Below are 15087 nucleotides of genomic sequence, written 5' to 3' on the forward strand. Positions count from 1 at the left end.
TGCAGGGACCTGTGTCCTAACTGGTAACGCCCTGTTGCACCTTTATTCATAAACTTCTAGGAGCAACACAATATAGTTATAAGGAAAGATGTTCCAGAATTGTTACAACATCGAGAATGCAAGTATTTACTAAAACCTGTTAGAAGAGGTTACAGCACCTCCTTAAGCAGGAATTTGCTCGAGGGATGATGGGAGTTGACTACATACTGTCCAGTGGTAACACAGTGCGCGGCAAGCTCCCTCTAGTGGCAGCTACCGGTTGTGAGAATGTTATCTTTTAAAAAGGAACCTGTGCTCGGGTTCATGCTGTCCGAACTGTGGGTGCAGTGACCTTCAATGCTATTATATTCAAGTTTACTATTTATGCTGATTTATGTGCTATCCGATCCTGCAAGGCTGTGAATAGGAGAAAATGGTAAAACTGGCAGTTCTTAGTGCATTTGCTGGGAGACGGGGCCTGGTCAATGCCTCCTCCAGCCCCTGCACCCGTCCTCCTGCCTTGCACCCTGCAACCATCCAGGGAACCCCAGGAGCCCCAAGCCCAGGCTGTGCCCCAAAGGGTACAAAGGGTGATTTCCCTCTCTTCACTGCCCAGGCTGTCTGGGAGAGAGAGGGATTAGCCACTGTGAGGACTACAACCACCTTCATTGCCTCAGCCACCACTCCTGCGTGGCATGGGCAGCATCCCTTCCAAGCTCCGTGTCACGGGGGATCCTGTTGGGGTTCAGGCAGCATGAACCCGAGGGCTTCCACACGCCACTTTGCAATTGTCGTTTATACATGTCAAATGTGAGGCGTGGATTTACGAGAAAACCCGCTCCATTGTTTCCTGTTTGTGCGTTTATATTTCGTCCCTCGCATTGTACCCGTCACCAGCTTGTAAGGAAGAATCCACGTGGATGCATCCGTTCCTGCACAGTTGTAGTAATGTCTGTGGCAGGTCAAGAATGTGACTGTTCAGGTGCAGGGTATGTGCAATGGGTGCTATAGGGGGCACCAGTGAGTAGCCAACAGAGCTTTGAGACTGGCAGATCTGCATGAGGGGTCAGCACTGAATGTGTGGCAGTAGCGTGCAGTGCTTGGATATAAAGAAGCCGGAAGTGTAGGCGTACAGAGAGGAAGACTGGGTACAGCTGGTCAGAGATCTAAAAAAATAAAAGGGAAAAAGTTTTTTTTTTTTTTTAATGAAATCTACGGTACTAATGCCGAGTGGTCCTAACCAGTGGAAATCTGCTCACGTGGTCTGAATGCTAAAACTTGTAATATCTTGTTTTTGTATCGTGGCCAGCTATAGGCATTATCCATAGATCTATATCTGCAGTGAGTGAGCGGGCGTGGTTCTACTACTTTTAAAGGGGTTATCCTATAACTAATGTAAAAAATGAAAATCGGACATCATACAGTCCATGACGATCTCTTTCTAACAAAGCTAGAACCAGCTCTGTACCTCACATGGATCCAGAGATCTCCCCATTCATTGCTTGCTAGATTTATATGAAGCAGGCAGCTCAGGGGGAGTGTCCTTTCTGCTGCAGCTCAGGGGGCGTGTCCTTGCTCTCCCTATCACAGCTCAGGAGGCGTGTCCATGTACGGCTTTCTCAGGTCAAAGAAATAATAAGAAAGAAAAACCAGCAGGTGGCGCTATACAGATACAGTTTATTGAATAACTTGGTGACTATGCCAAATTTTTTATTACGTGCAATTACAAAAGTATTCAGATCCAGGTGCTGGTTTGAAAACTGTAGAATATTTTTTCGTAGGACAACCACTTTAACACTGCTTTCCCTACAAATTAGCAAAACCATTTTGGGTTGCCGGAGTTAATAAAAAAAATATATATAATATTCCACATTCTGATCCCCTCCACAGCTTCTCTCTGCCACCGCAGTCATGATTGCTCCTACACCGCGCGTCACTGCTGCAGTCAAAAATATAAAAAGCTGCGGAGGAGAACGGATTGGTGACACTGGTACAGAGAGAGGTTTGGGAATATACTGGATGGATATACATATTAGACAGAAGGTTGTTGGCCGCACCATCAATGAGAACAGTTTTCTGTTGAATGATGGTTTAGCAGACGCAGCCGTGCACATTTTAGTCCGTAATGGTCGTTAAAGTCGTTGAGGCTTGTTCTGCGATATCGGGCAAAGAATGAATTGTATTTCTTTGAAAGTACAACTTTTTGTCCGACTATTGGGCGAAAATTTTAAGCACTGCTGACTTTATGACTTCATCACATTTTCATGGGCAATGGGTGGTATTAAAGAGTTGTCCGCTTTTTTTTTTTATATTGATGACCTCTGCTCAGGATAGGTCATCAACATCTGATCAGTGGGGGTCCGACACCCGGCACACCCGCCGATCAGCTGTTTGAAGAGAAGGCAGCGCTCGTCCAAGCACAGTGTTCTCTTCTCTTTTTTTTTTTTTTTAACCTACCTGCCATCGACATTGCAGGATAAGTCATCAATATCAGATTGGCGAGGGTCCGGCTCCCAGCACCACCACCCATCACCTGTTTGACAGGGTAGCGGCACTCATGCTTTAAAACCACCTGCGCTGGGACGAGAAATTGTAATGAGTGCACGGCCGCAGCAAGTGAGACTGCACACAGGGGATTACAAAAGCCGTGCTGATCGATGGTGGTGCTGGGAGTCGGACGCCCACCGATCTGATATCGGTGACCTATCCTGAGGTTACGTTATCAATATCTTTGCACTGCACACAACCCCTTTAACGATGCAGACTGACTAATCGCTGCAGTCCTAATTAGTTAATTGGAGCCTTTGTGTCCTGTCCAGCCTCGCAGTGCTCGACCGCATCACAACACTTTATGTCTGCGCCATGTGGTCGTACCTTAGCATATTGCACACCCTAATGGCGGCCTGTGCTGCTATATAGGGAGTGCGGACATGCTGCAGCCACTGTGTAACGACACCACCTTATTCAAGGTCACCATGCAAATATGTGCCCAGGCTGTTGGCAGCGGACAACTCCCATTTACTTAATGACAAGTGCTTTAGCGATTGCTTCCAGGAACTCTCAGACTTAACACTTCACCATCTGACTCAAATCAGTTATTAGGGCCAAGACAAATGAAGAAGGTTCTGCAGATGTTGCTGCCACCACTTAAAAATTTGAGTCATAACTTAAAAATGATCCTAGTCGTCCAAAGCCGGTCTTCATTCTTTGCAGATTTTTGTTCGAAAATAAACGACTTTAATAAAACTTGATACCATTTTGCAAAATTTCCTCCTCCTTCCAGGGTCGGCCATCGGGAGACTCGTTCATTCAGATGAAGTCATCAGAGAGGGCTTTTCTGGCGGCTCAGAAGTGTCACAAGAAGACCATGAAGGACAGATATGTGGAGGTGTTTCAGTGTTCTGCAGAGGAGATGAACTTTGTCTTAATGGGGGGAACTTTAAATCGCAATGGCTTGTCCCCACCGCCATGTAAGTTACCATGTAAGTTTGGGCTGAGGGTCTTGCCGCTTCTCTGCGCTTTGAGCTGGTAGGTGCTGGAACTGCTTTCTTCTTTGTGGAGATTTGGGGTTTGGTCGGTTGTAACGGTTGTTCATGAAAGGGGAGACATCAAATCAACAGCTTCAATTCCTTGGTGGTGAATGAGATTTTGGGGCGTTAGTGGGATGTTTATGCTGCCCTCTATTTTTTATTTTTTATTATTTTAAAGGGGAACTAAAGCAAAAGCAACCCAAGTAGGAAGCTTCTATAATATAATAATGGAAACTATAGAAACTGCTGCATGCTCTCATTTTATTGGTCACCCTTCCTTCATTTATTACCACTCATTCTGTGAGATGTCAGGTCCATTAAATAAGTACAAATCATACTACTGAGGCCTTGACCTGTAGTAGATTCCTATAAGCGATTTTGATTACCGGAGCTTTGGCATTTAAGATTTCTGCTTGCTGTCATTCAGTAGAAACCTTCATTGTTCACGTCTGGGTTTTAAAATCTGTAGACACCCGAATGCACGGCTCATGACGAAACAGAACCCTGATAACCGGACTGTAACGAGCTTTCAATTCCCTTCGATTTAGTTCCCCTTTAAGTCACTTTATTAGACTAGAATCTTTCATCTGGAGCAGAGTCAAACTTCATCCCTGATTTTATTTATTTATTTTTTCTCCCCCCCCCCCTTATTAAATTACTTTTTTCCTACCTGTCTTCGTTGCTGATCTTGGGAGTGAACAGTTGTGCTGCGCCACCAAAATAAGCACATTTATTGTTTTTTATTTTATTTTTTGTCATTTTAATTGCGTGCACAATGCGATTAAAAGCATTAAAAGGACTCTAGTAAAATAAATATATATATATATATATATATATATTGCTGCTGATTTGCAAATCAGCCAGAGAAAACATGAGAAGGTAAATGACAACTTGACAGATAGTGTGCAGTACTATTATAATAGAGAACGGTATTGCCTGACCCCCTCCTGCCGCAGTGTAATCGTTCACCGCAAAAAATGGAGACAGCGCACCGTGGGCTGTCCGCATCCGTATGTCCTTTCCACCGTCCGGCAAAAAAGTGTCCTTCATGTCTGTTCTGCAGAAAAGAATAGGCATTTTTTACATAGGGCTGGATGTACAGAATGGGAAAATGAAGAATACACACAACTGGTATCCGTGTTTTGTGGACTGCAAAACTGTTATGGTCGTTTGCGCGGGGCTAATACACATGGATGCCGTTTTTAATAGCTGCATGCCTAGCTCCTTCTTGTAAAGCCACCCGTCTCATAGTATTGAAACAGAGGGACCTTTTAGGCCACCTCCGTCTCCCAGGTCATTGTTCAGCTGCAACCTCCACTTTTGTATATGGAGGCTTTTCTAAATGCAGAATTATTGTGCAGTGTGACCCACAGTGCTACAAACGCTAACATTTACCAAATGGGAGGTTTTTTTTTAAAGAATGGTGTGTACATGAGCCCTAAGGAATGAATAGGAATAGGACATGGACAATTGACATTTTTCTCACCCCTCGATTAGGTTGAACTAGGACTTCTCAGATCTCTCCTCAGTAGAACCTAAGATGTTATAGAGATTCCTTTCTCATTTGTCTTTGTCTTTCTCCAGGTTTGTCTCCCCCATCATACACATTCCCAGCACCAACGGCCGTTATTCCCACAGAAGCAGCTGCCATCTACCAGCCCTCCTTACTCCTCAATCCCCGTGCCATGCAACCATCTGCTGCGTATTACCCAGCGGGCGCACAGCTCTTCATGAACTACACTGCATACTACCCAAGGTACGAATGACCAGGAACAATGGACCAATTGTGGGATTCAACCACTGGCCTCTGTCCAGGTGTCCTGATACCGCATTGTGCACGAGCTGCGGTGTACAACACTGCGTCGTAGAGAGCGCTAATCCATTTCACCCTCTCGGTGTCCAATTTTTGTTGTGCCAAGTGAGTGGCAGGGCATGAACCTACAGTAGCTGAGGGCTCCCAGCGAATGTATAAGGGGAGGAACGCTGTAGATTCAAGGGTATGAGGCGGCAGTGAGTCCGGTTAATGGATGAGCAGGCGGCAATAAATCTCTTGCAGTAAAGGCTTCTGTAATGAGTAGAAATCTTTCAACCTGCCAAATTGTTGCCCTGGAGTTAAAATAGTTGTGTGCAAGGTCAGGCTTTGTTTCTTGGGTGCAGCTTCTGTAGAGCTTGAAGAATGTCAGCTGTGTAGAAGGCCTGAATTCTGCTGCTTTTCTAAGCTATTGGTGAGCGGTAGACCTTCGAGTTTGATGGTGCGCCCTGGAGGTAACGGTTCAGCAAAAATTTACCGATATGTTTTCGGTAGACTACGGTTTTCTAGAATCTAGATCTCTGCTTCTAGGCTGGTTTTCAAGACCTAGTTCAGGTAACTGTGCTACAACCAGTCCTGCACCTGTGTGATGACGACCAGGACGGGTTTTCTTTCCCCTGGAAGTAAGCAATGGAGGCGCCCACTGCATGACTGCAAGCAGAGATCTAGAAAACCTGTGAAGAATCGGTACAGAAAGCATACTGGAAAGTTGTACAACTTTTCCGTATACAACAGCTTTTATTTGCTTAAAAATTATACTTCACAATCTGAGTACATAATGGGTCACGGTTTGACAATTTGGACGTTTGTGGTTGTCTCTCTTGGCATAGGCATGCAACCGTGGGTGTTTTAGGTTGGAGATTGGTGAGTCATCAGAAAACAATCAATTGTTTAAATCTATTGTCCTTTTTTTTTTTTTTTTTTGGTCAGTCTGCGTCCCCCCCCCCCCCCATGTCACCATCTATATTTAAAGAAATCTAAATATAATCATGCAATTTTCACACTGGCCACTAGTCATAACAATAGGTCATGATTTCCTGTTTTCTACAGGTAACTCTTCAGTGGCTAGTATCATTAGAGGCAGAAGTACAATGACAAGTAACACCTCTATATAGATAACACAGGCTGCACCATTCTCAATGGGTGATACCACAGCTCACCTACTCCCTCCTGACCTTTGACAGAGCATGCTTAGAAAACTCCCATAGAAGTCATTAAGGTCCCCACAAGTCCATTGGGTCTGTGGCCCATCTGGCCCAAGTCTTGACCTGTTATAGGCCTAGTGGCCGCTGTGAAAATTGCAGGATTATATACATTTTTGCTAAATTATAGATAATGAAAAAAACTCCATTAAAATGTTTAGCATAAAAATGTGTTGTAAACAATAGGTCCTTTTCTGATGACACGTACTATAAATGACAAGTTCAGCTCTACACTGTCTGCTATAACCAATAGATTGATTTTCATGTTAGCGTTTTATTCTTTTTATGAACCTTTTGTCTTTTGACTGGAGGCAGAATATTCTTCTTGCCGTCACTACGTGCATTGTAAGCTGTGGAAGGGTCTGTGAATAGTTGTAGATGGGTTTCGAAGTGGTCCTAAGGGGTTTTCTATAGTGTTCATTTTATCTGTATATTAGTTGTATGTGTATTTCCTAGTGAAGCTTGATTTTTATTTTATTTTTTTGTTTTTAGCTTTTTAAGACCCTATTTTACATCTGTATGCCCCATGAGAGTAAAAGCGTATAAAAAGAACGTAACGTCAGGGATGTACATAGATCTCTTAGGGCTCCATAGCAGAAGATAGTAAGGGCCACCCGTCCCACCCACTTTCCCAGTATACATGCGTCACACAATGCCAGGCAACACAGAATGCAAAGCACACCACTCATTTCTGATTAATTTAAATTCTTTTTTATTAAGTGGAAGAAATTTTAAAAGAAATTGTAATAAAAAGTTGTCCTGTACCTCACCCGTTTTTATCCAATTTCACGAATGTGTACACAAGACAACTGCCATAAATACCCTAAGTCTCTTGCCTCCCTTCACAAAGTATTATAGAAACGGCTGCCTGCAGCCTCCACTAGGGGGAGCTCAGTGCATAGGAATGTATTCAATTATCCTTGGTTTTGAAGGGCATCTGTCAGTAGTTTTGTCCCTATGACACTGGCTGACCTGTTACATGTGCACTTGGCAGCTGAAGGCATCTGTGTTGGTTCCATGTTCGTATGTGCCCGCATTCGCATTACTGGGAAAAATGAAGTTTTAATATATGCAAATGAGCCTCTAGGAGCAACAAGAGTGTTGCCATTACACCTAGAGGCTCAGCTCTCTCTGTAACTGCTGCACCCGCTGCACTTTGACAGGGCTTGGCATTGAAGACGCTTGACCCTGTCAATCAAAGTGGAGAGGTCGCAGCAGTTTCAGAGAGAGCAGAGCCCCTAGGTGTAACGGCAACGCCCCTGTTGTCCCTAGAGGCTCATTTGCATATATAGAAACATCACTTTTCCCGGCAATGCAGGCACATATGAAGATGGCACCAACACAGATGCCTTCAGCTGCCTAGCGCACATGTAACAGGTCAGCCAGTGTCATAGGTACAAATCTGCTGACAGAGGCCCTTTAACCACCTCCGGACCGCCTAACGCAGATTCGCGTTCCGGAGGTGGCAGCTCTGCGCAGAGTCACGCATATATGCGTCATCTCACGAGAGCCGTGATTTCCTGTGAACGCGTGCACACAGGCTTGCGCGTTCACAGGATCGGAAGGTAAGTGAGTGGATCTCCAGCCTGCCGGCGGCGATCGCTCGCTGGCAGGCTGGAGATGTGATTTTTTTTTTTTAACCCCTAACAGGTATATTAGACGCTGTTTTGATAACAGCGTCTAATATACCTGCTACCTGGTCCTCTGGTGGTCCCTTTTGTTTGGATCGACCACCAGAGGACACAGGTAGCTGTGTAAAGTACCACAAAACACCACTACACTACACTACACCCCCCCCCCCGTCACTTATTAACCCCTTATGAACCCCTGATCACCCATGATCACCCCATATAGACTCCCTGATCACCCCCCTGTCATTGATCACCCCCCTGTAAGGCTCCATTCAGACGTCCGTATGATTTTTATGGATCCACTGATACATGGATCGGATCCGCAAAACACATACGGACGGCTGAATGGAGCCTTACAGGTGGGTGATTAATGACAAGGGGGTGATCACGCATATAGACTTCCTGATCACTTCCCTGTCATTGATCACCCCCCTGTCATTGATCACCCCCCTGTAAGGCTCCATTGAGAAGTACGTATGCGGTTTGCGGATCCGATCCATGTATCCGTGGATCCGTAAAAATCACACAGACGTCTGAATGGAGCCTTACAGGGGGGTGATCAGGAAGTCTATATGGGTGATCACCCCCCTGTCATTGATCGCCCCCCCTGTAAGGCTCCATTCAGATGTCCGTATGTGTTTTGCGGATCCGATCCATGTATCCGTAAAAAATCATACGGACGTCTGAATGGAGCCTTACAGGTGGGTAATCAATGACAGGAGGGTTGATCAGGGAGTCTATATGGGTGATCACCCCCTGTCATTGATCACCCCCCTGTAAGGCTCCATTCAGACGTCCGTATGCGTTTTGCGGATCCGATCCATGTATCCGTGGATCCGTAAAAATCACAGACGTCTGATTGGAGCCTTACAGGGGGGTGATCAATGACAGGGGGGTGATCACCCCATATAGACTCCCTGATCACCCCCCTGTCATTGATCACCCCCTGTAAGGCTCCATTCAGACATTTTTTTCAGACTTCTTCTCACGCTTTAGGGCCCCTAAAATGCCAGGACAGTATAAATACCCCACATGTGACCCCATTTCGGAAAGACACCCCAAGGTATTCCGTGAGGGGCATATTGAGTCCATGAAAGATTGAAATTTTTGTCCCAAGTTAGCGGAAAGGGAGACTATGTGAGAAAATACCAAAAAAAACAATTTCTGCTAACTTGTGCCAAAAAAAATAAAAATTCTAGGAACTCGCCATGCCCCTCACGGAATACCTTGGGGTGTCTTCTTTCCAAAATGGGGTCACATGTGGGGTATTTATACTGCCCTGGCTTTTTAGGGGCCCGAAAGCGTGAGAAGAAGTCTGGGATCCAAATGTCTAAAAATGCCCTCCTAAAAGGAATTTGGGCCGCTTTGCGCATCTAGGCTGCAAAAAAGTGTCACACATGTGGTATCGCCGTACTCAGGAGAAGTTGGGGAATGTGTTTTGGGGTGTCATTTTACATATACCCATGCTGGGTGAGATAAATATCTTGGTCAAATGCCAACTTTGTATAAAAAAATGGGAAAAGTTGTCTTTTGCCAAGATATTTCTCTCACCCAGCATAGTTATATGTAAAATGACACCCCAAAACACATTCCCCAACTTCTCCTGAGTACGGCGATACCAGATGTGTGACACTTTTTTGCAGCCTAGGTGGGCAAAGCGACCCACATTCCAAAGTGCACCTTTCGGATTTCACCGGCCATTTTTTACAGATTTTGATTGCAAACTTCTTCTCACACATCTGGGCCCCTAGAATGCCAGGGCAGTATAAATACGCCACAGGTGACCCCATTTTGGAAAGAAGACACCCCAAGGTATTCCGTGAGGGGCATGGTGAGTTCCTAGAATTTTTTATTTTTTGTCGCAAGTTAGTGGAATATGAGACTTTGTAAGAAAAAAATAAAAAAGAAAAAAATCATCATTTTCCGCTAACTTGTGACAAAAAATAAAAAGTTCTATGAACTCACTATGCCCATCAGTGAATACCTTAGGGTGTCACTTTCCGAAATGGGGTCATTTGTGGGGTTTTTCTACTGTCTGGGCATTGTAGAACCTCAGGAAACATGACAGGTGCTCAGAAAGTCAGAGCTGCTTCAAAAAGCGGAAATTCACATTTTTGTACCATAGTTTGTAAACGCTATAACTTTTACCCAAACCATTTTTTTTTTTTTGCCCAAACATTTTTTTTTATCAAACAATAAATTTTGCGAAAAATTTATATATGGATGTCGTTTTTTTTGCAAAATTTTACAGCTGAAAGTGAAAAATGTCGTTTTTTTGCAAAAAAAACGTTAAATTTCGATTAATAACAAAAAAAAGTAAAAATGTGAGCAGCAATGAAATACCACCAAATGAAAGCTCTATTAGTGAGAAGAAAAGGAGGTAAAATTCATTTGGGTGGCAAGTTGCATGACCGAGCAATAAACTGTGAAAGTAGTGTAGTGCCGAAGTGTAAAAAGTGGCCTGGTCATGAAGGGGGTTTCAGCTAGCGGGGCTGAAGTGGTTAAAGGAAGCTGCAAATAATTTCTTTGCATTGAGCTCCCCCTAATGGCAGCTGATGAAAAATGCAGAAGGTCTATCAAGAACTGGAGAAGCAGTTCACCCCTGATTCCACAGTGGTCGTATGGTCTGGACAGATGAAGCCGGGTCTGATCGAATGATCTTGACTTGCCACAGACAGGGTTTGCATAGAAGTTGCTGGGGAAGAAATGAGGCGTTCAAAGATTTGCTATGGGGCCCAGTAATTTCTAGTTAAACCACTGCTTAATATTTTTGATAGTTTTCTAAGCTTGGTGAAAGGCTTAACAGTTTAGGATAAGAAAATATTCCTTTATTTCAATCCTATTGAATGGGTACAAAATTGATAGGGGCTGCTAGATAATTACATGATAAAATTCTCTCTGGCTACATCCACCACTAGGGGCAGCTCACTTTTTTTTTTTTTTTTAAATCCTATGTTCTCTTTTTTTTCTACAGTCCCCCAGGTTCTCCAAGCAATCTTGGGTTCTTCCCAGCCACAGCTGCTGCCAGCAGTATGCCCCCTCACAATGGAGCCACAGTGCTGCGCATGCAAGGACTGGCCTACAACTCTGGTGTAAAAGAGATTCTGAATTTCTTCCAAGGTTACCAGGTAGGCAATCTTTCAAAGCTCAGGTCCTTTTTAAAGAGAACCTGTCACATTAAACATGGTGTTTGATCTGCAGGCAGCAGGTTACAGCGCAGATTGATATATAGATTTATGGGAAATGATTCTGTAAAGCATGGAATTTATACATTTATATTCCTGCTCATAATGGTCTTGAAGTCCAGGAGGCGGTCCTATCAGTGACTGACAGCCTTCCCTCTATGAGGAGACGGTCCTATCAGTGACTGACAGCCTTTCCTCTATGAGGAGACGGTCCTATCAGTGACTGACAGCGTTCCCTCTATGAGGAGGCGGTCCTATCAGTGACTGACAGCCTTCCCTCTATGAGGAGGCGGTCCTATCAGTGACTGACAGCCTTCCCTTTGACTATGTAGACAATCACTAAAAGGCAGCTCCTCCTGCTTTATAACCTGCTGCCTGCAGCTGAGGCATCATGTTAAACGTGACAGGTTCCCTTTAATAAAATAGTATTGTATAGAACACACAAGGGAAGTGATGCTAATCATACAGTATGTTCTTCTGTGTTTATTCCTTTACCTTAGTATGCCCCAGAAGAGGGTATGCTCCCAGTAACTGACCAGGGCAGGACCTTGATCACCCACCCAAAGGAATGGGTGTGTATATAAAGTCTTCCCAGCGCTTATGTAGAAGAGGTATGTATAAAATCTTATTTCTTTTTCTTTCCCTTACCCTGAATCGCTGATATGTGCAATTGCTTCGATAAAGGGGTTTCCCAAAAAAACTTCCCCAAAAAGTTTCATTTCTTCCAATAAAATGTTGCTTTAGCCCCCAATTTTTTATTTTCATAAGGGGTCACAGGAGAAAAACCACCCCATAATTTGTTACCTATTTTTCTCCTGCATATGGCAACACCCCATATGTGGTGGTAAACTGCTGTGGGGGCACATGGCGGGACTCAGAACGGAAGGAGCGCCATATGGCTTTTGCAGCGCAGATTTTGATGGTTTGGTTTATGGGCGCCATTGGTTTTTATTTTTTGAGTGATTGTCTTTTTTCCAGGATGAAGCGACCTTTTCATTGGTACCACTTTAGGGTACATAAGATTTTTTTGATCGCTTGGTATTACGCTTTTTGTAAGGCAAGGTGAAAAAAATATTTTTTTACAGTATTCACCTGAGGGGGCATATAATGTGATATTTTTCTAGAGCAGGTTGTTACGGACGCGGCGATACCTAATGTGTCTATTATTTTTAAGTTTTACACAGTAAATGCATTTTTGAGCAAAATAAAATCTTATTTTTGTGTTGCCATTTTCTGACTGCCTTATTTTTTTATTTTTCTGGCGATTGTCCAAGGTAGGGGCTAATGCTTCCTTCCCGACAATCGCTTGTGTAATACAGGCTTTGGTGAAGCCGGCCATTTTATTTTATTTTTTGCACTTTTTTTTATTTTTTTTGCACTTTTTTTTATTTTTTTTGCACTTTCCATGAACTAGAAGTGGCTCAGTGGTTAGCACTGGTGGCTTGCAGCGCTGGGGTCTTGGGTTTGAATCCCAACAAGGACAACATCCGCATGGAGTTTGTATGTTCTCCCAGTGTTTTCCTGGGTTTCCTCTGGATTCTCCGGTTTCCTACCACCTTCCAAACGCATACTAATAGTAGATTGTGAGGTCCACTGGGGACTGTCTGTAAAGTGCTGTGCAATATGTCAACACTATAAGTGAGCAAAATAAACTAAAATGTATACAAATATTGATATATTGTGTATATACATACACATCTATATCTGTGTGTCTTCATCTTTATTTCTCTGCTTTCAGGTTTTCCTCGACCAGTTAAACTGTACATTGTCACTTTGCTAAACAGGAAGCTCCTGGCCATTTATTTTTATTTTATTTTTATTTCTGACCCTGGCCAGGAAGGAATTTTGGGCAAAATGAAGCTGTGGAAATTGCAGTCTACCCTCCCAAGACTTCAAAAACATGAGAATAGACCAAGTGGATGGATAAATCTTCCAATGTGCTAAATAGTAAACCCCCCCCCCCCCCCCCCCCCGCAATGAGATCAGACAGTTATTGATGGCCATTTAAAGGGGAATGACTTCTCTACTGACCTTTTTCGACATGTTGAAGTAGCACTAACCGGCAAAACATAAGGAATTTCCACGCCTAGAAAAAAAAAATATATATTTTCTTTTTGAACTTCCTGTTTATCTTTCCCACTGCTGCACCAGAAGTGTTAATACAGCGGGTGATATTTTTTTATGTATATTTTATTTGTTAGATTTTTGAGACCAGAGGTTCGCTCTCTACGGAATGACACCATTTGCCACGCTCAGAGAAGACTGGCTGGCTGTTTCCTACATGCATACGTTATCTGTGTTGTATAGGATGCAACTTTTTTTTTTTTCTTTTTTTACATCAACATTTAAAATTTCTAAAGCTTTCAGATATTATATGTAACCCTTTTAGTTTATGATAAAAAATAAAGGTGGAAAAAAGTAAAAAAACAAACAAAAGACAAACAAGAAAAACAAAGAAAAATTAAGGATTTGTGTGCTGGCAACATGAAGCAGATTTCTACCTGTGAACGCAAATGCCCTCGCATGGTGCACTCCCAACGTTTATTTTTATTTTATTTTGCTCTAGTCAAACACTATTTGTTACATTTATATATAAAATATTTGTATATATTTTCAGAACCTCTTATGAACGTTATATTATAGTAAAGTTGCTTGAGAATGCATTAGCGCTTTAATTATACACTTATTTTTTTTTTTTTATATAATTGTTTCTAAACTAATCTTCTCTGGGTTCTGTCAATAGAACCTCCCCACCCCAACCATTAATGGCCATGCGCATTGATGTCTTGTTCCTTCTACGCTTAGAGCCCTGTCCATGGAGCAAACATTGTGCTTCCATTCAGTTCTACATTTTCATGGTCGGTGCTCCGTGCATGTCCTCGGCGAGAAGCTACTTGCAGTCCAGCAATATTAGTAAGCGGCTAATGTGTTTGTGTATATATACAATTTTGTAAATTAAAATGTTGTACGGATGTTTCCCTAAGCAGGACACTACCTGAGCTCTTTGGGTTTGCATGGAGCAATGATTTAGTTGATGCTGAGATTTGGTTTGTTCATATCCATATAACGCAAGACCTAGGAAACTGGCTTTTGTGGTGTATCCCCACTTCTCTCTGATCCAAGCATGGCGACCTGTTTTAATAGGTGTGAACTGAAGCCTATGGAACCTAATGGTGTCGACTCCTGGTTTGTAGACCAAGAGGCTTCTTCACTGTTCTTGTCACATTTACACCACGTTGCTGAACCATCAGCGAGAACATAGCGTGTTCCACCATCGGATGGTTTCTTAGCATACAATGTGAACTATTGTAAGTCACTATATAAATATATATATATTGTTTGTCTTTGCATGTCTAAACACTGGTTTATCATAGTTTGTGCTATAAAAAAGTGGTTTGTTTCTGTTTAAGCTGTGTACCGATTACAGGACTGTTTTATTAATGCTGTATTGCACAAACAAACTGCAAAAAAATCTGAAAAAAATGTCTGTGAATAAACTGTTTACATGTGCAGATAATAATAAAAATGCTTTTCTCTGCTTGTCTGAATACTGTCGATGAGTCTTCGTAGATATATGGTCCAAAGAATACAAATAAACTAGGCAAATGATCAAAGTATGGATGCACCTCATATCGTCAGTATATGAGGTGCTGGGTATCGGCTCCACCAAAATATTCTATTTATTTATTCCCCCCCACATAAGTGTTAGCAATTTCCCTTGTTCTGTTCCATTAGGGCAATGAAAATAAC

At 42.9% G+C, this 15087-nt stretch overlaps 1 protein-coding gene across 2 annotated transcripts in view; it reads left to right on the top strand.

Annotated features, from left to right (window-relative positions):
* Positions 1-14879, top strand: part of ESRP1 (epithelial splicing regulatory protein 1) — a 52928-nt gene extending 38049 nt beyond the window's left edge. The window contains exons 12-16 of one of the 2 annotated variants that reach the window (XM_044293495.1): positions 3263-3461; positions 5094-5265; positions 11127-11280; positions 11838-11948; positions 13076-14879. In XM_044293495.1, coding sequence (XP_044149430.1) covers positions 3263-3461; positions 5094-5265; positions 11127-11280; positions 11838-11921 — 609 coding nt within the window. In that variant the 3' untranslated portion in view covers positions 11922-11948; positions 13076-14879. The remainder of the gene's footprint in view (positions 1-3262; positions 3462-5093; positions 5266-11126; positions 11281-11837; positions 11949-13075) is intronic. The other variant, XM_044293496.1, reaches the window with a different exon arrangement.
* The last annotated feature ends 208 nt before the right edge of the window (positions 14880-15087 follow it).

This window comes from Bufo gargarizans, chromosome 5 (assembly GCF_014858855.1).
Source record: "Bufo gargarizans isolate SCDJY-AF-19 chromosome 5, ASM1485885v1, whole genome shotgun sequence".
NCBI classification, from domain to species: domain Eukaryota; kingdom Metazoa; phylum Chordata; class Amphibia; order Anura; family Bufonidae; genus Bufo; species Bufo gargarizans.